This window comes from Thalassophryne amazonica, chromosome 16 (genome assembly GCF_902500255.1).
Source record: "Thalassophryne amazonica chromosome 16, fThaAma1.1, whole genome shotgun sequence".
NCBI classification, from domain to species: domain Eukaryota; kingdom Metazoa; phylum Chordata; class Actinopteri; order Batrachoidiformes; family Batrachoididae; genus Thalassophryne; species Thalassophryne amazonica.
Genome location: NC_047118.1, coordinates 57776486 through 57801709, shown reverse-complemented (window position 1 = coordinate 57801709; position 25224 = coordinate 57776486). Strand labels below are relative to the sequence as shown.

At 44.2% G+C, this 25224-nt stretch overlaps 1 protein-coding gene across 3 annotated transcripts in view; it reads right to left on the bottom strand.

Moving 5' to 3' along the window:
* Positions 1 to 25224, bottom strand: part of LOC117528687 (protein sidekick-2-like) — a 562122-nt gene that overhangs the window by 116225 nt on the left and 420673 nt on the right. For all 3 annotated transcript variants that reach the window (XM_034191315.1, XM_034191316.1, XM_034191317.1), the window contains exons 16-17: positions 6877 to 7017; positions 6386 to 6567 (exon numbers count right to left, since the gene is read on the bottom strand). In XM_034191315.1, coding sequence (XP_034047206.1) covers positions 6386 to 6567; positions 6877 to 7017 — 323 coding nt within the window. The remainder of the gene's footprint in view (positions 1 to 6385; positions 6568 to 6876; positions 7018 to 25224) is intronic.

Here is a 25224-nt window from a genome sequence, read left to right as displayed (position 1 = left end):
AGCTGCTTATGCAGTCGACTTCCGCATCGCGGCTGCGAGGTCCGGCTGGAATAACACTGCCCTCCGCGCCGCCTTCGTAAACGGACTGTCGTTGGTCCTGAAGGAGCTCCTGGTGGCTAAGGACGAACCGCGGGATTTAGACGGGCTTATTGATCTCGTTATACGGTTAGACAATCGGTTAGAGGAACGCCGTCGGGAGCGAGGCGAAGGACGTGACCGGATACGCGCCGCCCCTCTCCCTTCCGGGTTCGAAAAGGGGCCGCCCTCCCCACGCTCCACAGCCGCAGCGCTTTGTGGGGCAACAGCTCCCCCTGTTGACGTTGTTAGGGAAATGCACAGGGCCAAAATGGGGAGGCTGATCCGTGGAGAGTGTTTTCTCTGCAGCTCAACAGAGCACACACAGAGAAACTGCCCCAAACGGCCAAAACGTCAACACTCGCCCTTAGAGACTGGGCTAAGGGGGGGTCAAGACATTCAAGTGAGACACACACAAATTGCCACACGACTCCCAGTCACAATCCTGAGCGGGGTTTTAACCCTTCAAGCCCGAGCACTGGTGGACACGGGGTCAGAAGGGAATCTGCTAGACAGCAGATGGGCAAAGGAGGTAGGGCTCCCTCTGGTGGCACTTCCTATGCCATTGCAGGTGCGGGCACTAGATGGCACCCTCCTCCCTTTACTCACACACAAGACACCACCAGTAACTCTGGTGGTGTCTGGAAACCACCGGGAGGAGATTGAGTTTTTTGTAACTCCTGCCACCTCCCGCGTGATTTTGGGCATCCCATGGATGTTAAAGCACAATCCCCGGATCAATTGGCCGTCTGGGGTGGTGGTTCAGTGGAGTGAAACCTGCCATCGGGTGTGTTTAGGATCCTCGGTTCCTCCCAGTTCCCAGGCTAAGGAGGAGGTCAAAGTCCCGCCCAATCTGACGGCGGTGCCGGTTGAGTACCACGATCTTGCTGACGTCTTCAGCAAGGACTTGGCACTCACCCTTCCCCCGCACCGTCCGTACGATTGTGCCATTGATTTGGTTCCAGGCGCTGAGTTCCCGTCCAGCAGGCTGTACAACCTCTCACGACCTGAGCGCGAATCAATGGAGACCTACATCCGGGACTCATTAGCTGCCGGGCTGATCCGGAACTCCACCTCCCCGATGGGGGCAGGTTTCTTTTTTGTGGGCAAGAAAGATGGCGGACTTCGTCCATGTATTGATTACAGGGGGCTGAATGAGATTACGGTTCACAACCGATACCCGTTGCCATTATTAGATTCCATGTTCACCCCCCTGCATGGAGCCAAAATCTTTACTAAACTGGATCTTAGAAATGCGTATCACCTGGTTCGGATCCGGAAGGGAGACGAATGGAAGACGGCATTCAACACCCCATTAGGTCACTTTGAGTACCTGGTCATGCCGTTCGGCCTCACCAACGCCCCCGCGACATTCCAAGCATTAGTTAATGATGTCTTGCGGGATTTCCTGCACCGATTCATCTTCGTATATCTAGACGATATACTCATCTTTTCTCCGGATCCTGAGACTCATGTCCGGCATGTACGTCAGGTCCTGCAGCGGTTGTTGGAGAACCGGCTGTTTGTGAAGGGCGAGAAGTGTGAGTTCCACCACACCTCTTTGTCCTTCATGGGGTTTATCATCTCCCCCAACTCCGTCGCTCCTGATCCGGCCAAGGTTGCGGCGGTGAGAGACTGGCCCCAACCCACTAGCCGTAGGAAGCTGCAACAGTTCCTCGGCTTTGCTAATTTCTACAGGAGGTTCATTAAGGGCTACAGTCAGGTAGTTAGCCCCCTGACAGCCCTGACCTCACCAAAAGTTCCCTTCACCTGGTCGGATCGTTGTGATGCCGCGTTCAAGGAGTTGAAACGGCGCTTCTCGTCTGCACCCGTTCTGGTGCAGCCCGATCCTAGTCGCCAGTTAGTGGTTGAAGTGGACGCCTCGGACTCAGGGATAGGAGCTGTGCTTTCCCAGAGCGGGAAGACCGATAAGGTCCTTCACCCGTGTGCCTATTTTTCCCCGCAGGTTGACCCCGGCCGAACGGAACTATGACGTCGGCAATCGAGAACTCCTTGCGGTGAAAGAGGCTCTTGAAGAGTGGAGACATCTGTTGGAGGGAACGTCCGTGCCATTCACGGTTTTCACTGACCACCGGAACCTGGAGTATATCAGGACCGCCAAGCGGCTGAATCCCAGGCAAGCCCGCTGGTCACTGTTCTTCTGCCGTTTTGACTTCCGGATCACCTACCGTCCCGGGACCAAGAACCAGAGATCGGATGCCTTGTCACGGGTACATGAAGATGAAGTCAAAACGGAGTTGTCGGATCCACCGGAACCCATCATCCCGGAGTCCACTATCGTGGCCACCCTCACCTGGGACGTAGAGAGAACCGTCCGGGAGGCCCTGGCACGAAGCCCGGACCCCGGAACTGGGCCGAAGAACAGACTTTACGTCCCACCAGAAGCTAGGGCTGCAGTCCTGGACTTCTGTCATGGCTCTAAGCTCTCCTGTCATCCAGGGGTGCGAAGAACCGTGGCAGTTGTCCGGCAGCGCTTCTGGTGGGCGTCCCTAGAGGCCGACGTCCGGGATTATATCCAGGCCTGCACCACCTGCGCCAGGGGCAAGGCTGACCATCGTAGGGCTTCGGGTCTGCTCCAGCCGCTGCCCGTGCCCCATCGCCCCTGGTCCCACATCGGCCTGGATTTTGTCACGGGTCTCCCGCCGTCCCAGGGCAACACCACCATCCTCACGATAGTGGACCGATTCTCCAAGGCGGCCCACTTCGTGGCCCTCCCGAAGCTCCCGACGGCCCAGGAGACAGCGGACCTCCTGGTTCACCACGTCGTCCGGCTGCATGGGATCCCAACAGACATTGTCTCAGATCGCGGTCCCCAGTTCTCCTCGCACGTCTGGAGTAGCTTCTGCCGGGAACTGGGGGCCACGGTGAGTCTCTCATCCGGGTACCATCCCCAGACCAACGGGCAAGCAGAACGGGCCAATCAGGAGATGGAGCAGGCCCTGGGTTGCGTGACAGCCGCGCACCCAGCGGCCTGGAGTACCCATCTGGCCTGGATCGAGTATGCCCATAACAGCCAGGTGTCGTCAGCCACCGGCCTCTCCCCTTTCGAGGTATGTCTGGGGTACCAACCGCCTTTGTTTCCAGTGGTTGAGGGAGAGGTCGGTGTGCCCTCGGTCCAGGCCCACCTACGGAAGTGCCGTCGGGTGTGGCGTGCCGCCCGTTCTGCCTTGCTGAGGGCCCGGATGAGGTCAAAGGCCCATGCAGACCGTCGGCGGACCCCGGCCCCTGCGTATCGGCCAGGGCAGGAGGTGTGGTTGTCGACAAAGGACATCCCCCTCAAAGTGGACTCCCCCAAGTTACAGGACCGTTACATCGGTCCCTTCAAAATCCAGAAGGTCATCAGTCCAGCAGTGAGGCCGGCAGCTGAAGCCTCACTGCGGATCCATCCTGTATTTCACGTGTCCCGAATCAAACCACATCACACCTCACCCCTCTGTACTCCGGGTCCGGCACCGCCTCCTGCCCGGATCATCGATGGCGAGCCGGCTTGGACTGTGCGCCGGCTTTTGGATGTCCGTAGGATGGGCCGGGGCTTCCAGTATTTGGTGGACTGGGAGGGGTATGGACCTGAAGAACGTTCCTGGGTGAAGAGGAGCTTCATTCTGGACCCGGCCCTCCTGGCCGATTTCTACCGCCGCCACCCGGACAAGCCTGGTCGGGCGCCAGGAGGCGCCCGTTGAGGGGGGGGGTCCTGTTGTGTGGGCTGCTGAAGAGGAGGTACTGCTGGCCCACCACCACCAGAGGGCACCCTGCCTGGAGTGCGGGCTCCAGGCACCAGAGGGCACTGCCGCTTCACAGGAGCAGCCGGGGTGACAGCTGACACTCATCACCTGTGACAGCTGTCACCACTCATCTGATCTGCATCGGTATATCAGCAAGACGTCATCTCCACCTCTTTGCCGAGATATCGTTCTACCTGAAAGGTAATATCCTCAGCCTGACTGCTTGATAGAAAGCCTTTTTGTTGTGATTTTTGTGAGTGATAACAGACTTTTTCTCCAACGAGAGGTGGAGGTAGCTTCCCTGCCGTGCAGATTGCTGGGTGCAGACGCACCCACGTTTAATTGTGTTTTTGTTCCTCGCCAGCAGTACCAGGTCCGACACGCGGAGGCAGTGGCCACCTGGGAGTTCGGGACTTGGCGGCTCCAGTATTCCCGGGGTCTGGTGGCGGAGGAAATCGTGTGGTTCCGGTTCTGCTTTGGACAGGCGTCTCCTATCTTCGAGCCTGCCCACACGACACCTTGTAATTTGACCTTTGATCTATTGTGTAATCTGTTGTGTTTGTTGTGCACGTTCGCAACAGTAAAGTGTTGTTATTTGACCTATTCCATTGTCCGTTCATTTGCGCCCCCTGTTGTGGGTCCGTGTACTTACACTTTCCCAACAAATAGCTATGATTTTAACAAAGATGGGTGGATCGATTTTGGTCGTCGGACAAATTTGAATCTGTAGTACGTTAAAATATGGCTGTCACCAATATGAGATGACAAATATGCAATGTTTTTTTTTTTTTTATTAAATTTCAACCAAAACAGCTGTATGACCTTGATTTAATTTATCCAAAGTACTGGTGTGTGTATATATCTGGAAGAATTTCCTTCAAACTTTTTGGGCACATTACTTGGACAGATCTGATTATTATTTAATTAGATTTGAGAGTAGTCTCGTCAAAGGTCAGGAAAAGATGGTTTTAAAAAAAACACTTTTTGTTTATTTCAACAATCAAGAAGCCGAGTTGCATCAAACTTGGTGGGAATATTACTTGGATAGATATCTAGATGTGATAAGATTTGGTAGTAATTTGGTCAAATGACAAATGTAAAGGTCAAGGAAGACATGCTTTAAAAACATCTTTATTTGTATAGCTCAAAACCAAGATGTCCAGAGGGATGATCTGAAAGATACTGTAGTGTTCAGAATAATAGTAGTGCTATGTCACTAAAAAGATTAATCCAGGTTTTGAGTATATTTCTTATTGTTACATGGGAAACAAGGTACCAGTAGATTCAGTAGATTTTCACAAATCCAACAAGACCAAGCATTCATGATATGCACACTCTTAAGGCTATGAAATTGGGCTATTAGTAAAAAAAAAAGTAGAAAAGGGGGTGTTCACAATAATAGTAGTATCTGCTGTTGATGCTACAAACTCAAAACTATTATGTTCAAACTACTTTTTTTAGCAATCCTGTGAATCACTAAACTAGTATTTAGTTGTATAACACCAGTTTTTCATGATTTCTTCACATCTGCGAGGGATTTATTTTGTTGGTTTGGAACCAAGATTTTGCTCGTTTACTAGTGTGCTTGGGGTCATTGTCTTGTTGAAACACCCATTTCAAGGGCATGTCCTCTTCAGCATAAGCCAACATGACCTCTTCAAGTATTTTGACATATCCAAACTGATCCATGATACCTGGTATGCGATATATAGGCCCAGCACCATAGTAGGAGAAACATGCCCATATGATGATGCTTGCACCACCATGCTTCACTGTCTTCACTGTGAACTGTGGCTTGAATTCAGAGTTTGGGGGTCGTCTCACAAACTATCTGTGGCCCTTGGTCCCAAAAAGAACAATTTTACTCTCATCATCTCAGCTTCTCTTTTTTTTTTTTTTTTTTGTCCATTTTAAAGCATTGGAGATCATTGTAGATGAACAGCCTATAATTTTTTGCACCTGCTTATAAGTTTTCCCCTCTCCAATCAACTTTTTTATTAAACTACGCTGTTCTTCTGAACAATGTCTTGAACGTCCAATTTTCCTCAGGCTTTCAAAGAGAAAAGCATGTTCAACAGGTGCTGGCTTCATCCTTAAAAAGGGGACACCTGATTCACACCTGTTTGTTCCACAAAATTGACGAACTCACTGACTGAATGCCACACTACTATTATTGTGAACACCCCCTTTTCTACTTTTTTTTTTTTTACTAATAGCCCAATTGCATAGCCTTAAGAGTGTGCATATCATGAAGGCTTGGTCTTGTTGGATTTGTGAGAATCTACTGAATCTACTGGTACCTTGTTTCCCATGTAACAATAAGAAATATACTCAAAACCTGGATTAATCTTTTTAGTCACATAGCACTACTATTATTCTGAGCACTACTGTATTTTGATCAGCAAAATATTTGTGATTGATTGGTATGAAGAATTTCATAATGAAGTCATCCAGAAGTCATATATAGTCAAAATGCCAGAAAACACATATGTATGTTTACTGTGTGTGTAAACCATAGACAAACACTGGAACCCCCTCCACTGTAGGCACAAGAAGATTGGTTTTACCTCCTTGCAGTGTCCACTCAGTGACCTTGTGGCTGTAGGTGCCCCTCCCTGCTCCATTGTAAGCTGCAACTTCAATCTCATAGTTGGTCCAGATGATGAGGTCCTCCAGGAGCAGACTAGTCTGGTCCGGGTTGGTGATATTTTTCATCTGGCAATCCACAGGCAGCCCTGAGAGACAGTACCTGATGGGAGACAGAAACAAACAAAAAAAAAAAAGAATTGAAACATAAATAAGACTGAAAAAGCAGGGAGGTAATGAAATAGAAGCCATGCAGAACATTTATAAAATGGTTACAAAGAAATAGGTGTCAACAGATGAATGGAGAGGAATATATTTAATTGGTGCCAATTATGCTATTGCAGCCGTGAGTGCAAACAAAGTGAAATCGGGAGGAAGAAAAGGAGCTGACATAACAGTTATTATCACATCTGAGTGGCAAAAAACAGCCATTCACGGGAAGAAATGAGGCACACTGTCACGGTTCCCTTACCTCACGATGTAGCCTTGGAGTGGACCGTTCTGATGGCTCTCCGGGGGCGGCTGCCATTGGATCATAATGGACTGGTTTGTGCGGCCACTCGCGATGACCGTCTGAGGGGGGGCACTGGGAGGCTCTTCAGGAAGTGTAAGTCTGGTGTGACAAAGAAACCAAAGGAAGTAGTATGAAGCCATGCATGAATTATAATGAATTTGTGCATATTTCTGTGCCGTTTCATCACAGACATCAAATTATAATAAAGCTCACTGCTGCCTTTATTTAGAACCAAAAAAAAAAGTACAGTTAGGAGGAGTGTGTCCAAAACATGTTCCACAGAGGGGCTGTGATGCTGTGACATGAAAAGGATGAAAGAGGTCTCGGGGAAAATGGGGCAGCACAATGGAGACGTGTCTGAGACAGAGAGATGTAAAAGCACAAGCAGGGTAGATCCAGGGAGACTTTTCCCTTAAGTCAATTTAAGATGACATCTTGATTTGTTCCCAGTGCACTGCTGTGGAGGCGATAAAGCACAGTGTTTAGGATCAAAGAGGTGTGCCAGACAAAAGCTTCAGGAAGAAGCTCACAACACTCTGTCACCCCCCTGTGGCGAGCGCTCATCTGGGCAGGCTAACACAGGGATAAAACACTGCAAAAGTCATAGGATGGCAATGATGGTGGATTCCTGTTGGAGGGACCTCACTCAAAAAACTGATGCATTGATAAACTCAATTCAGTTATGAGCAGGAGTTTTCCATCTACAACCCCTGGCAAAAATTATGGAATCACTGGCCTCGGAGGATGTTCATTCAGTTGTTTAATTTTGTAGAAAAAAAGCAGATCACAGACATGACACAAAACTAAAGTCATTTCAAATGGCAACTTTCTGGCTTTAAGAAACACTATAAGAAATCAGGAAAAAAAATTGTGGCAGTCAGTAACAGTTACTTTTTTAGACCAAGCAGAGGGAAAAAAATATGGACTCACTCAATTCTGAGGAAAAAATTATGGAATCATGAAAAACAAAAGAACGCTCCAACACATCACTAGTATTTTGTTGCACCACCTCTGGCTTTTATAACAGCTCGCAGTCTCTGAGGCATAGACTTAATGAGTGACAAACAGTACTCTTCATCAATCTGGCTCCAACTTTCTCTGATTGCTGTTGCAAGATCAGCTTTGCAGATCGGAGCCTTGTCACTGACCATTTTCTTCAACTTCCACCAAAGATTTTCAATTGGATTAAGATCCGGATTATTTGCAGGCCATGACATTGACCCTATGTGTCTTTCTGCAAGGAATGTTTTCATAGTTTTTGCTCTATGGCAAGATGCATTATCATCTTGAAAAATGATTTCATCATCCCCAAACATCCTTTCAATTGATGGGATAAGAAAAGTGTCCAAAATATCAGCGTAAACTTGTGTATTTATTGATGATGTAATGACAGCCATCTCCCCAGTGCCTTTACCTGACATGCAGCCCCATATCATCAATGACTGTGGAAATTTACATGTCATCTTTATAAATCTCATTGGAACGGCACCAAACAAAAGTTCCAGCATCATCACCTTGTCCAATGCAGATTTGAGATTCATCACTGAATATGACTTTCATCCAGTCATCCACAGTCCACGGCTGCTTTTCCTTAGCCCATTGTAACCTTGTTTTTTTCTGTTTAGGTGTTAATGATGGCTTTCGTTTAGCTTTTCTGTATGTAAATCCCATTTCCTTTAGGCGGTTTCTTACAGTTCAGTCACAGACGTTGACTCCAGTTTCCTCCCATTCGTTCCTCATTTGTTTTGTTGTGCATTTTCGATTTTTCAGACATATTGCTTTAAGTTTTCTGTCTTGACGCTTTGATGTCTTCCTTGGTCTACCAGTATGTTTGCCTTTAACAACCTTCCCATGTTGTTTGTATTTGGTCCAGAGTTTAGACACAGCTGACTGTGAACAACCAACATCTTTTGCAACATTGCGTGATTATTTATCCTCGTTTAAGAGTTTGATAATCCTCTCCTTTGTTTCAATTGACATCTCTCATGTTGGAGCCATGATTCATGTCAGTCCACTTGGTGCAACAGCTCTCCAAGGTGTGATCACTCCTTTTTAGATGCAGACTAACAAGCAGATCTGATTTGATGCAGGTGTTAGTTTTGGGGATGAAAATTTACAGGGTGATTCCATAATTTATTCCTCAGAATTGAGTGAGTCCATATTTTTTTCCCTCTGCTTGGTCTAAAAAAGTAACCGTTACTGACTGCCACAATTTTTTTCTCTTGATTTCTTAAAGTGTTTCTTAAAGCCAGAAAGTTGCCATTTGAAATGACTTTAGTTTTGTGTCATGTCTGTGATCTGCTTTTTTTTCTAAAAAATTAAACAACTGAATGAACATCCTCCGAGGCCGGTGATTCCATAATTATTGCCAGGGGTTGTAAATATATGTAGCCCCAACTCAAAGTGCATCCATGCAAGATAATTTAAATTAGTTGGGGATACATATATTTATTAGATGGAAATCCTGCACATAACTGAATTGAGTTCATCCAGTGGGCCATTTGTTTGATTGATACACTCAAAAAACTGACTCATTGGATTAGATTTCATCTAACAATTATATTTAGTCCCAACTAAATTAAATTACATTATCCTGCATGGATATATTTTATTTGAGTTGGGGATACATATATTTATTAGATGGAAATCCTGCACATAATTCAATTGTGTTCATCCAATGGGTCATTTGTTTGATTGATACACTCAAAAAAACTGACTCATTGGATTGGATTCCATCTAATAATTATATTTAGTCCCAACTAAATTAAATTACATTATCCTGCATGGATATATTTTATTTGAGTTGGGGATACATATATTTATTAGATGGAAATCCTGCACATAATTCAATTGTGTTCATCCAATGGGTCATTTGTTTGATTGATACACTCAAAAAAACTGACTCATTGGATTGGATTCCATCTAATAATTATATGTAGTCCCAACTAAATTAAATTACATTATCCTGCATGGATGTGTTTTATTTGAGTTAGGGATACATATATTTATTACATGGAAATCCTGCACACAATTCAATTGAGTTCATCCAGTGGGTCATTTGTTTGATTGATACACTCAAAAAAACTGACTCATTGGATTAGATTTCATCTAACAATTATATTTAGTCCCAACTAAATTAAATTACATTATCCTGCATGGATGTATTTTATTTGAGTTGGGGATACATATATTTATTAGATGGAAATCCTGCACATAATTCAATTGAGTTCATCCAATGGGTCATTTATTTGATTGATACACTCAAAAAACTGACTCATTGGATTGGATTCCATCTAATAATTATATGTAGTCCCAACTAAATTAAATTACATTATCCTGCATGGATGTGTTTTATTTGAGTTGGGGATACATATATTTATTAGATGGAAATCCTGCACATAATTCAATTGAGTTCATCCAATGAGCCATTTTTTGAGTGTGGGTGGTGCAATGAAAGAAACTTGAAAGCATTCAAAGCGCGCTCACCTCCACCATCACCAGTTACTATAACTGAGTAACTGTGTTTCCGTTACAGATCTGAGCAAAAGTTTAATTATATTTTCAGAATGTCAATAAAAATGAGTTATACCATGGTCAGTGAGAATTCCATGTCTAACTGGCGTGCATTATTTTTGTGTATATGCACACATAGTTCGGCGGGTTAAGTCACTGTAATATCACTCAGCTCTGGTCGTCACCACAGCAACGCGCAAATCAATTCACGCAGATCAGCTGTGTTTTGACAGGTGAACGACAGAAACGCGATAAAACATGGATTTCCAAGTAGATTTTAATATTTTTGGCCAAAATAAAATGTTTGAGGAATGGGAAGAGGAGGAAAGCAAACGAGAATAACTGCAAAAGCAACGGCATAAAGATTTAACATCAGACGAACTGGACAAGATTGAAGACGGGAAGAAGAGAACACGAAAAAGTCAACTTAAGTATTTGTGTGTTAGCTCACTGTGTGGGACCATGGTATAAGCAGATTAAACAACGAGAAGCCAACAGCAATTCTTGTATATTCGTCCGTGAATTGTTCTGTGAATTATTTCTGTAATTTATGTTTGTAGCATGGCCCAAGCAGAGGGTCACCCCTTCGAGTCTGGTCTGCTTGAGGTTTCTTCCTCAGAGGGAGTTTTTCCTTACCACTGTTGCTCTCGGGGTTGGTAAGGTTAGACCTTACCTGTGTGAAGCGCCTTGAGGCAACTCTGTTGTGATTTGGCGCTATATAAAGGAAATAAATTAAATTAAATTAAACTGAAGCCGTGCATTATATGGTTCGAATGCACTTCGCGGAGTCGTGGTGTTTTAGACTCAGCATCGTGCATTCAAACCGTATAATGCATGGCTTCTCGTTGTTTAAGCCTTACTTGTGAAATGACAGCTGTTGACCCCCAAAACGTGAATCTGCTGCAAATCATGAATTATCCACAAACCATTAATGACAAATTGTGCAAACCGTGAATATCCGCAAACTGTTAATAGTTTTGCTGCAAACGGTGAATAAAATATCCCACAAAATGTGAACGCAGGTCTTGCAAAATGGAAATCACAAAACATAATTCATGATATATGTTTTCTTTCAGCATAATTAGTTTATGGATTTCCGTTTACAGACCAATTATTTCAGGAAATCTTGATCGCAAAACCTATCTCTGCATAATTGTTTTATTTTCTTTAATGGAGGGGGTGTCACTAGGGGAGGTGAGCCCTGAGTTGGCTCACACTTCTGTTGTAAAGTGCCCGGCCCCGCTGGGCGTTATTCACGCCGGGGACAGTGGTAGGTGGGGAGTTTGACTGGGGCAGTACACCTGTCAAACTGCAACGCAAAGTGTGGCGCAAAGCTCCGTGGTGCAATGAAAGTGAGGGGTGTGCAGTCATAATCACACAACTGGTAGCTCTGCACCATTGTCCCCTCAGCCAAGCACATACGGTACACCAAATTGTGAAGAAAGTCATGTTTTGCGAGATGTGCGTTCACGTTTGATGAAATATTTTTTCAGTATTCACATTTTGCAATTCACAGTTTGCGGGTAATTCACGATTTGAAGCTGATTCATGTTTTGGGGGTTAACACAGCACTTCCACTGAGTTACTGCTGCTGCTTTTGTTCTCTCTTGAGAACAGTTATTCTTAAGAGGCTTCTCAAAAGTACTGTAATTCCAACAGCAATGCCAATAGAAAGATAAGTCCAGCTAAATATTACCATTTTGCAGGTTTTTTAATCCAATAGTGCCATAATGTCATTGCTTAGTTACTTCGTCCACATGTACGTGACGTGCATATTAGAATGACGTGATGCTTTTTGTATGTCACCTGATCTGTAATCACAAAAAGGTGCTTCAATTCCACTTTTTCAAAATAAGGGTTTTTCAAACTGTCAAAAAAAAAAAAAAAAACACCTCAGGTAGAGCCTAAAAACATTTTTGCAGTATTTGAGAGGTTTTTTTTTTTCTGCATGCACGTGTTTCAGCGGGCATATTTTCAATTTGCTACTAACATTTGTGCAATTTGGAGGGTAATGGGAGCATGCCAGTTGACAATCTAATCAATGTAGCTTGGAAGTAAAGAGCTGATTAACTTTCAAGGCAGATCCAGATCCAAATGCAGTTCCAGTACCACAAAGTGCTTTTGGATTAAATTTGTATTAAAAAACTGTTGAATTTTCATGGGTATTGTGTTTAAGATATTTCAAGAATGGGAGTCTGTGGTACGAGATCTCTTCAGAAAATCCTTCTGTACCACCGGAATGACTTTATTAAGCACCTCAAACAAGTGCTTAAATAGAGAGTCTTGGATGAGGAGCACCACTTCCATTGTGAGGTACCATCAGCTACAAAAACATTGGTCATGTAGTGTATTTTTGTGCATGATCCAGCACACTAGTGCTTCAGTGTCAGGGTCCCAAGCAACTGGCAAATGGCAAGGTGATGCCCAAGCATTGCCTGGTTGCAGAAGATATATGGTTACCTTAAAAAGTTGGGATGGACACGTTGTCCTGGTTGGTTAAAATCCAGAACCTTGGCAGTCCGATGGTGTGGCCAATGTTGAGGTGTGCACCATCAGTACATGCTCCAAGACCTGACCTGATCGTCAACGGGGTTGTTTCCATTTTGTATATATGCAGTTTCAAAATCCTGTTGTTCTGTGACTTAGCATTTCATTCCATATGCCACCTCACGGTATGACCAGAGCAGATCTCAGCTAATAATTGTATGCTACCACAACATTGTCACAATGTAATTATTTAGAATCTTGTAAACACTATGACAACATTGCACAAAAATATTGTTACCAAACAATTATACACTGCCAGAGCATCATTTTTGTAGTGATGGCATTAGAATGTGATGAGTGTGTGTTTTACTCAGATAATAGTTATATTGTTGAAAGCCATGTTTACAGACCTGAAAGTCAGGGGAAATTGTCCTGCCCCCACCCAGGACTGAAACAGGGCCCCTGAAGGCACTCCAACGAGTGGGAATAGTTCAGAACTCTAGGTTTAAGGATATGATTCCTTTTTTATGTTCTCTAATGCCATATACCAACACAGTGCAGAGTAGCTACCTAAACTCTGTAAGTGAGATAGAGTATCTCGTCAATAGTTTTACATCCTCATTGAAGACAACTTTGGATGCTGTAGCTCCTCTGAAAAAGAGAGCTTTAAATCAGAAGTGCCTGACTCCGTGGTATAACTCACAAACTCGCAGCTTAAAGCAGATAACCCATAAGTTGGAGAGGAAATGGCATCTTACTAATTTAGAAGATCTTCACTTAGCCTGGAAAAAGCGTCTGTTGCTCTATAAAAAAGCCCTCCGTAAAGCTAGGACATCTTACTACTCATCACTAATTGAAGAAAATAAGAACAACCCCAGGTTTCTTTTCAGCACTGTAGCCAGGCTGACAAAGAGTCAGAGCTCTATTGAGCCGAGTATTCCTTTAACTTTAACTAGTAATGACTTCATGACTTTCTTTGCTAATAAAATTTTAACTATTAGAGAAAAAATTACTCATAACCATCCCAAAGACGTATCGTTATCTTTAGCTGCTTTCAGTGATGCCGGTATTTGGTTAGACTCTTTCTCTCAGAATGTTCTGTATGAGTTATTTTCATTAGTTACTTCATCCAAACCATCAACATGTCTATTAGACCCCATTCCTACCAGGCTGCTCAAGGAAGCCCTACCATTATTTAATGCTTCGATCTTAAATATGATCAATCTATCTTTGTTAGTTGGCTATGTACCACAGGCTTTTAAGGTGGCAGTAATTAAACCATTACTTAAAAAGCCATCACTTGACCCAGCTATCTTAGCTAATTATAGGCCAATCTCCAACCTTCCTTTTCTCTCAAAAATTCTTGAAAGGGTAGTTGTAAAACAGCTAACTGATCATCTGCAGAGGAATTGTCTATTTGAAGAGTTTCAGTCAGGTTTTAGAATTCATCATAGTACAGAAACAGCATTAGTGAAGGTTACAAATGATCTTCTTATGGCCTCAGACAGTGGACTCATCTCTGTGCTTGTTCTGTTAGACCTCAGTGCTGCTTTTGATACTGTTGACCATAAAATTTTATTACAGAGATTAGAGCATGCCATAGGTATTAAAGGCACTGTGCTGCGGTGGTTTGAATCATATTTATCTAATAGATTACAATTTGTTCATGTAAATGGGGAATCTTCTTCACAGACTAAGGTTAATTATGGAGTTCCACAAGGTTCTGTGCTAGGACCAATTTTATTCACTTTATACATGCTTCCCTTAGGCAGTATTATTAGACGGCATCGCTTAAATTTTCATTGTTACGCAGATGATACCCAGCTTTATCTATCCATGAAGCCAGAGGACACACACCAATTAGCTAAACTGCAGGATTGTCTTACAGACATAAAGACATGGATGACCTCTAATTTCCTGCTTTTAAACTCAGATAAAACTGAAGTTATTGTACTTGGCCCCACAAATCTTATAAACATGGTGTCTAACCAGATCCTTACTCTGGATGGCATTACCCTGACCTCTAGTAATACTGTGAGAAATCTTGGAGTCATTTTGATCAGGATATGTCATTCAAAGCGCATATTAAACAAATATGTAGGACTGCTTTTTTGCATGTACGCAATATCTCTAAAATTAGAAAGGTCTTGTCTCAGAGTGATGCTGAAAAACAAATTCATGCATTTATTTCCTCTAGGCTGGACTATTGTAATTCATTATTATCAGGTTGTCCTAAAAGTTCCCTGAAAAGCCTTCAGTTAATTCAAAATGCTGCAGCTAGAGTACTAGCGGGGACTAGAAGGAGAGAGCATATCTCACCCATATTGGCCTCTCTTCATTGGCTTCCTGTTAATTCTAGAATAGAATTTAAAATTCTTCTTCTTACTTATAAGGTTTTGAATAATCAGGTCCCATCTTATTTTAGGGACCTCATAGTACCATATCACCCCAACTGCAGGCTTACTTGTAGTTCCTAGGGTTTGTAAGAGTAGAATGGGAGGCAGAGCCTTCAGCTTTCAGGCTCCTCTCCTGTGGAACCAGCTCCCAATTCAGATCAGGGAGACAGACACCCTCTCTACTTTTAAGATTAGGCTTAAAACTTTCCTTTTTGCTAAAGCTTATAGTTAGGGCTGGATCAGGTGACCCTGAACCATCCCTTAGTTATGCTGCTATAGACTTAGACTGCTGGGGGGTTCCCATGATGCACTGAGTGTTTCTTTCTCTTTTTGCTCTGTATGCACCACTCTGCATTTAATCATTAGTGATCGATCTCTGCTCCCCTCCACAGCATGTCTTTTTCCCGGTTCTCTCCCTCAGCCCCAACCAGTCCCAGCAGAAGACTGCCCCTCCATGAGCCTGGTTCTGCTGGAGGTTTCTTCCTGTTAAAAGGGAGTTTTTCCTTCCCACTGTCGCCAGGTGCTTGCTCACAGGGGGTCATTTTGACCGTTGGGGTTTTTCCGTAATTATTGCATGGCCTTGCCTTACAATATAAAGCGCCTTGGGGCAACTGTTTGTTGTGATTTGGCGCTATATAAATAAAATTGACTGATTGATTGAACTCTATGAATATGTAAATGTTTGGTCATTTTCATCATTGTCGGAATGTTGCAGAGAATCCACAGAATGACACTGTGGCAATGTTAAACCTCAACCAAAGTACAATGGTATATTTTACATAGTGTGTTTTATTATCCTGAGCATGACTGACAACCACAGTGACTCGACTAGGCCAAGGATAGTTACTAGATGGTTATTAATTGAACATAAGCATGGACCAACTGCGTTTTTGGGTGGCTGCCAGGCAGAAATTACAGAATTTTTCAGTGTTGATAGGTGGATGAACAATCAGAACCATTGCAGTATCCTCACCATAGAGGATATAAAGTCACTGGAGGTGTTGTGTGTTGGGGGGTGTGGCTGGATGTTTTGGTGTTCTTTTCTTTTCTTTGCTCTTCAGGTGGCATGGAGGCTGATTTGTCTGTGGAGGGGGTGCTGGCTGGGGAGTCCTCGCCCTCGTCGGCATCATGTGGGGCACCTGTGACTGGTGCTCACGTGCGGCCTTGAAGACTTTCAGCTGGGGCGGATGGTTGGATGGCGTTCTGCTTTTGGGGCATGTGTGGTTCAAGCGGAGCTGCCGGGAGCTCTACCTTGTGATGTTCGTTTGTGAGACGCTGAGGACCGCGCCTGGGTTTGACACATCGAGCCGTGAAGCAAGGAAGGGTGAGGACACATGCTGTCAGCACACATTAAAGGTAATTAAGTATTTGACTAATTGTTGATAGTAACTTGGTGTTTTGTTACACAGTATACTTGAATTGTGATGAGAATTGTGCAGTTTGCTTCTCACTGCTGTGGCGTGCAGGATAAGTGATCCTCCACCTGTTGTGAGAAGCAGCTCATTTGCATAAAGATAAAAAGTACAGACCTGAATGTGTTGCTGATAGCGTGTGTCTTTTGAAAGACATTGTTGTAACTGCTGACTTACCTCACATCTTCTTTGCTTCACAGAGAGTCAGTTTGTCGTGTCCACCTGGGGGGTGTTTGTCTGGTGGTAGTGGGTCCAGGAACGCCGGACTTCTCTCCTTGCGGGCGCTGGAGAGCGTGCCAGCAGTCACTCCTCCAGAAGGACGTTGGTTTTGGTTTTGTACATTTTATTTAGGCACAGGTGAAAAATAAATTGTTTTTGTTGTTGGAACCGCTTTCTGGTTATTTTTAGCGCTGGGTTCTGTCTGACGCAGGTTTGCTCCTCAATCCGCGTCGACACATAACAGTAGTTCCCGGCCATTCCATAATGGACCCAGCGGCAGAAGCGGTTCCTTTTGTCGAAAAAGTTCAAGAACACTTGGAGAACATACGGGAGCAATTACAGCATCTCGCGAACCAAATTAAACAAACAGACGCCCGTGTTACGGAGCTTGCAGCGCAAGCCGTTCTGCTTCCTGCTGCTCCAGCTGCGGCACTATCGATACCGGTGCCGATAACTCCGTCACCCACAGGTTGGAATGCCGCAGTTTTACGAGGCGTATTTGTAGATGGGTTGGGTGAGTCATTGAAAGACGAGCTGGTAGTCCGTGACGAGCCAAACGAATTAGATGAGCTAATATCGTTGGTGATTCGTCTAGATGATCGGATGAAGGAGCGTGGACGCAAGAGAGGACGCCCATCAGAGCGGGTTTTTTCATCTCGGGGCTTTCCCCGACACAGATCTGGGCCGCCTCTTCTTTGCCCCACTGAGGCTCCTCCGACGGGACCTCTGGCTCCTCCTGTTGACGAGCCCATGCAGCTCGGACGAGCAGAGATTACTGTATTGCCCCGACGTAAACGTCAAGAGAAATAATGGTGACGTGTCTCCAAGTGTTCCGGGACAGGCAACATAACACACATAAAAAAAAAAAAAAAAAAAAAAATCTAGCACGGGTAAATGTTTTTTTTTTCCTTAAATAGGGGTTATAATTGTATGGGGAGTCAGAGGCGTATCTGGTGGAGTGACTGTTAGGCGGTTGGACGTCCGCCTGAGCTCACGTCATTATTAATTTTTTATGTGTTTTTAGGTATTTTCTGTTTGGGTTGTTGGGTCGTTTTATTTTGTTGTTTTTTTATTTCTCTACATCCCTAACCCCAACCTCACTTGCCCCAAGACCGTTTGTCTTGTGGGTGGTGGGTTGGTGCAGGTTGGTCACGCTGAGCATTCTCAGAAGACCTCTGCACCTAGGGGGGGGGGTGTTAGAGGCGTTTTTTTTGGTTTGGTTAGGGCCCGGTTCACTCCAGCCTCGGTGAGCCTTTGTACCGTTCGTCATTGGTGTTGCCGGGGTGTGGTGCAGCGGAGACTTACCTCAGTCGGAGGGGTGGGCCGATCTGTTGCCGTTCGCCATTTCGGTAGTTCCACCCCTCCGAGAGGCTGGGGTATGGTCGAGTTGGGGCACCGGACGTATTTCCGGTTCTCTGCTGCGCCTTGGGGTTGGAGCTGGGTTAGTTTTTTTCTGTTCCCTTCTCCGGCTTGATATTTTGAGCCGTTCGCCAAAATTGAGCCGCCGAAGGCTCTGGGAGGGACCTGGGGTCTTTCGAGGTGCCGGGGAGGGTAACAGGGTTTACAGTCGTTTTATATCCCCCCGGGGTTGTTTTTGGTAGTCCTCCGGGGGTTGATGTTTGATTTTGTTCTGTTTCCTTCCGGGTTCCACCTCCAGGGTTGATGGGACGGTCCTCTGGGGGGGAATTGGCTTGGGGCCAACTGGCCAAGTGTGACCGGGTCTGGGGTTCCGGGGTTGTGGGGAGGGTACCTCCTGGGGTTGATGGTACGGTCCCCTGGGGGGCGCCGTTTTGCTCCATGTATACCTGGGGACCTGTGTGGGATCATGGTTCTGGCTGTTCCTCCTGGAACTGGCGATGAAGGCCTTCTGGGGGGGGTTGGACTCTGCAGGTCATTCTGGGGGGGTTGTTTGTTATTTTTCTTTTATGCATTTCTGTTTGTATTGTGTTTGTGGGGCTGTGTTGGGTTTTGGCGTTTGGGAGTTTTTCTTTTCTTCCCGGGGTTTGATGGGACGGTCCCCTGGGGAGGTTTTGAGTGGGTTTTATGTTTTTTTTTTCTGTGTGTTGGAGTGTATTGGGGTATGTTTTGGGGCTTTGTTGCTTCCAGCCGGCCTTCCAGCTGCGGTGCCTGTCCTGCTGTCTGTGGTGGACCTTGGGAGCGTGGTGCTGTCTACTTCCTGACGTGGACCCTGGAGGGAGGTGCTGTTCTCGGGTCTGGTCTGTTCGGTCGCCGGGAGGCTTCCCGTTGATGGGGGGGGTACTGTTGTGTGTTGGGGGGTGTGGCTGGATGTTTTGGTGTTCTTTTCTTTTCTTTGCTCTTCAGGTGGCATGGAGGCTGATTTGTCTGTGGAGGGGGTGCTGGCTGGGGAGTCCTCGCCCTCGTCGGCATCATGTGGGGCACCTGTGACTGGTGCTCACGTGCGGCCTTGAAGACTTTCAGCTGGGGCGGATGGTTGGATGGCGTTCTGCTTTTGGGGCATGTGTGGTTCAAGCGGAGCTGCCGGGAGCTCTACCTTGTGATGTTCGTTTGTGAGACGCTGAGGACCGCGCCTGGGTTTGACACATCGAGCCGTGAAGCAAGGAAGGGTGAGGACACATGCTGTCAGCACACATTAAAGGTAATTAAGTATTTGACTAATTGTTGATAGTAACTTGGTGTTTTGTTACACAGTATACTTGAATTGTGATGAGAATTGTGCAGTTTGCTTCTCAGTGCTGTGGCGTGCAGGATAAGTGATCCTCCACCTGTTGTGAGAAGCTGCTCATTTGCATAAAGATAAAAAGTACAGACCTGAATGTGTTGCTGATAGCGTGTGTCTTTTGAAAGACATTGTTGTAACTGCTGACTTACCTCACATCTTCTTTGCTTCACAGAGAGTCAGTTTGTCGTGTCCACCTGGGGGGTGTTTGTCTGGTGGTAGTGGGTCCAGGAACGCCGGACTTCTCTCCTTGCGGGCGCTGGAGAGCGTGCCAGCAGTCACTCCTCCAGAAGGACGTTGGTTTTGGTTTTGTACATTTTATTTAGGCACAGGTGAAAAATAAATTGTTTTTGTTGTTGGAACCGCTTTCTGGTTATTTTTAGCGCTGGGTTCTGTCTGACGCAGGTTCGCTCCTCAATCCGCGTCGACGCATAACAGGAGGGGGTTACTGGGAAAGGTGTGGGGGATAACTTGACAATTTTTTAATGTTTTTTTTTCATGATACTGCCTGGTGTACACATCTTAAAGTGCTTTCTACTGTATGCTTTGTTTTTTCTAGTCTGCCCACTAGGATTCTCAATATTATAAAAATAACGCAATTCTAAAATACCCAAGGCCGTATGAGCATTGTGTTCTATATAATTTCCAGTTGTTTAATTATTAGGTTCCAAAAACTGAGTTTGCAGGAAGCAAGCAGACTGTGACATCATGGTTTAACTCTACTCTGATTGGCTGTCACCCCCGCCACTCAAAAACTAAACTGAACGCTAACATCTGCTAAATGTCTTTTATAAAAACAGCGTTTTCAGTTTTAGAAGTGTTTATTTCTCACTCACATTTACATAATATATAACAAAGATGTTATATTTATACACAAATGAAACAGAGTTTCCACCTCGTTAGCAGCATGTGATGTCACCACGCTAACGTCCGCGAGATCATACCATAAAAGTAGGTACAGAATGCAAATTTTTAACCTCTTAAAACACCTCTTAAAATATGTCAAGGTTAGACTGTGGCAGTAATAGAACTGGACTTATGCTGTACACAGACAGACGGATGGACAGACAGACAGATGCCAGATGTTCGCAATACCCGATGGCCATATGTTGGCCTCGTGTAAAAACAAAAGCAAAAGCTCCTGGAACCTCATCTGGATCCATCCCAAAATTTAATCACCTCTTCACTGAAACCGGCCATTATGCTGAGATATCTTGTACTCAATCAAAAGCAGAATTGCAGACACACCAGGACTATCACAAACCCGGCACCCAAGTTTGTTGGCGGAGGCATTTTGTGATTTCCTATTTGTGGATGTTATGTGATTTCTGCCTGCTAGTGAAGAGAATGCACTTGAGGTTTGAGTCTGTGTGAAGCGCTGCTTGTTTCAAACCTCTGTATTTTACCCATGAAGTACAGCAAACACGGTTAATAAGAGCGAGAGCGATGAGGCTGGGTCAGTGCACCCATCATGTCTTCACAAAGCGCAATTTCAGCTTATGTAGTTTTATCTCGAACAGGCCCGCCTCAAAGCCAGCAGTCGCTCTCACATAGAAAAACTAAATAACTAAAAAAAATATTTAAAAAAGGATTTAGAGCAACAAAATCATAGGATTTTCTATTGAACTGTCAAAATGAATGGGAAAGAAGACACTGTTCCAGAACTGTAAAAGCCCTGCAAGTGCATCACTGTTCTAGGCTGCCAGCATGAACATTACGTTACTCAGAAGATCAGCAATATTTCCAAAGACAGTCTCCAGCTATATTTTAGGCACAAAAATAATCTTATGCAAATAATATTTCATCTTGACTTTTTTACTCAAAAAGCAAAAAGACACATTTTTCCCTGATTCCTCAATAAAAAATACAAATGAAGCAGCCTCTAATCTTGCCCATAGTCCATGAGAGTGACCTCTTCAAATACTGAATGGATTTGATTATTATGAGTGCCATCATGTAAAAACAGCAAAAATGGTGACAAAGGCCAATCTGCAATTTTGGGAAAAAAGTGATCCAAATTATTGGTTGAGCTAATGCACTGGTATCCCATCCAGGGGGAGTCGTCAGCTCTCACATTAGTGAATCCATAAAGGAGCACTAGCACCAACGGGCTTCACGCCCTATATAACACTTAATTCATTGTGTACTATTGTTTGTGGTATTTGTTGTTATAAATAAATAAATTATATATATATATATATATATATATATATATATATAATGGTAAAAGGGGTGGGTGTTTATAAGCTTTTGCTTCTGCCTTTCGGCCACACAAAACTGAAATTGTTCATGAGTTTTTGCTTTATGAGTTTTTTTATGAGTATGTGTGTGTGCCGAATAAATTCATTCATTCATTCAATTCCACAGTTTTTTGATGCTAGACAATAACAATGCACTAAAAATGCACATGACCACACCTCAGTGTTAGACCATAGGGGTGGAATGATACATTGAGTATTGTGATAATTGTGTTGTTTTTTTTTGGGGGGGGGGGGGGGGGGGGGTTGGGGGGGGGGGTCTTTATTGAATCATATATATTTTTAAAGTGACTATCATGATACCATGGAAAGTCAGTTACTGTATATAAGAAATAATGTTGCAGAAGAACCGATAGACTTTTTCAAATATCAAATCTTATAGTGTACATATATATATATATATAGGTGTATGTATAAGAATTTATAAGATATACAAATAGGAAAGAGATAACATCAAGGATTCTAATTTACACTTCAGAATAAGTTGTTTTTTTAAACATTCATCACAGATTACTTTCAACACAACAAGTGTGAAAAGCAATAAAAAAGCAAGGAGTGGGGTACAATTAGTTAAACCTAACAGCTAACGTTAGCTTATCGAGCCGGCTGCAGCACCGTCTGTCTTAACTAACAACATAGTCGGTTCTGTTCTGTTTAGAAAACTAATGTTAATACACACTTTTGTTAACATTTGTTGTTATATGTATTTGTTTTTAAGACTGTTATTGTAGGGTCAAGCTTTGTACGCAGTTAGCAGCTTTGTTTAGCTTTGTTGGCTAGCAAGGTACGGTTGTCTAGTTAACGGCTAAATTTACAGTAGCTCATTTGGCTATAGTTAGCCTACTTTTGTGATTTACATTTTTATTTTACATGGTGTAGATTTTTACTGGTTCTTCAGTTAATGGGTTCTTTAATAGAGATCAGTAGATCGTATCTAAATTTGGGGTTTCCATTAGAAAATGTAGAGTATGGATTTTGTCTTCCTATAGGGTCAATCCATAGCCTAGCTATCAGGGTGAACTTTAGATGGATACCTAAAACATATTACAATATAAATGCAACACTTTTGGTTTTGCTCCCATTTTGTATGAGATGAACTCAAAGATCTAAAACTTTTTCCACATACACAATATCACCATTTCCCTCAAATATTGTTCACAAACCAGTCTAAATCTGTGATAGTGAGCACTTCTCCTTTGCTGAGATAAACCATCCCACCTCACAGGTGTGCCATATCAAGATGCTGATTAGACACCATGATTAGTGCACAGGTGTGCCTTAGACTGCCCACAATAAAAGGCCACTCTGAAAGGTGCAGTTTTGTTTTATTGGGGGGGATACCAGTCAGTATCTGGTGTGACCACCATTTGCCTCATGCAGTGCAACACATCTCCTTCACATAGAGTTGATCAGGTCAATTGTGGCCTGTGGAATGTTAGTCCACTCCTCTTCAATGGCTGTGCAAAGTTGCTGGATATTGGCAGGAACTGGTACACGCTGTCATATATGCCGGTCCAGAGCATCCCAAACATGCTCAATGGGTGACATGTCCTGTGAGTATGCCGGCCATGCAAGAACTGGGACATTTTCAGCTTCCAAGAATTGTGTACAGATCCTTGCATTATCCTGCTGCAACATGAGGTGATGTTCTTGGATGTATGGCACAACAGGCCTCAGGATCTCGTCACGGTATCTCTGTGCATTCAAAATGCCATCAATAAAATGCACCTGTGTTCTTCGTCCATAACAGACGCCTGCCCATACCATAACCCCACCGCCACCATGGGCCACTCGATCCACAACATTGACATCAGAAAACCGCTCACCCACACGACGCCACACACGCTGTCTGCCATCTGCCCTGGACAGTGTGAACCGGGATTCATCCGTGAAGAGAACACCTCTCCAACGTGCCAAACGCCAGCGAATGTGAGCATCTGCCCACTCAAGTCGGTTACGACGACGAACTGGAGTCAGGTCGAGACCCCGATGAGGACGACGAGCATGCAGATGAGCTTCCCTGAGACGGTTTCTGACAGTTTGTGCAGAAATTCTTTGGTTATGCAAACCGATTTTTTCAGCAGCTGTCCGAGTGGCTGGTCTCAGACAATCTTGGAGGTGAACATGCTGGATGTGGAGGTCCTGGGCTGGTGTGGTTACACGTGGTCTGCAGTTGTGAGGCTGGTTGGATGTACTGCCAAATTCTCTGAAACGCCTTTGGAGACGGCTTATGGTAGAGAAATGAACATTCAATACAGGAGCAACAGCTCTGGTTGACATTTCTGCAGTCAGCATGCCAATTGCACGCTCCCTCAAATCTTGCGACATCTGGGCATTGTGCTGTGTGATAAAACTGCACCTTTCAGAGTGGCCTTTTATTGTGGGCAGTCTAAGGCACACCTGTGCACTAATCATGGTGTCTAATCAGCATCATGATATGGCACACCTGTGAGGTGGGATGGATTATCTCAGCAGAGGAGAAGTGCTCACTATCACAGATTTAGACTGGTTTATGAACAATATTTGAGGGAAATGGTGATATTGTGTATGTGGAAAAAGTTTTAGATCTTTGAGTTCATCTCATACAAAATGGGAGCAAACCAAAAGTGTTTGCGTTTATATTTTTGTTGAGTATATATATATATATATATATATATATATAATATATATATATATATATATATATATATATATATATATATATAAAATACAAATAATGGATGGTAAGGAGTCCAACATAGAGAAATACTGGATGAAGAAAAGTTATATTGGACGAGGTGCAGCCATCCATCAATTATGTTCTTCACCCCCCTCCCAAATTAAGCAAATAACAAAGAGTAAAGTCAAGTAATTAGACCAATTTATTTGTTGTGAACAGCATATGATTGATTCTGACGTGATGAATCCTTCTAAAATGTCAGTAGTGTGCTTGTCTACCTTCTTAGTGTTTTTGGCATCCTTGGAGTTCAATATTTCCACCAGTTCCTCCTCTGTGAACTCAGCAAACCTCGCTGGCAGACAATTTTCTGCTGTTGTTGACATGTTTGTTGCCATTTTTTCAACCAGCGTCTGTCAGCTAGTTCCTGACCTTCGTATGCCGCGCTCTGATTGGCTAGCTGTTGGCAGTAACCTCTAACACTATTGGTCAGTGAGAACCGATCCAATATAATTTTTGGTCCTAGCCTTTTTGGATCCTTTTGGATCCAACATAACTTTCTGGCACCAAGCATGCCAAAATACTGGTAAATGATGAACAGAAAGGCTAATTTGTGATTGGCTATTGCAGTCTGAGTCGGTGTCAAAATAAATAGAACACCGCCATC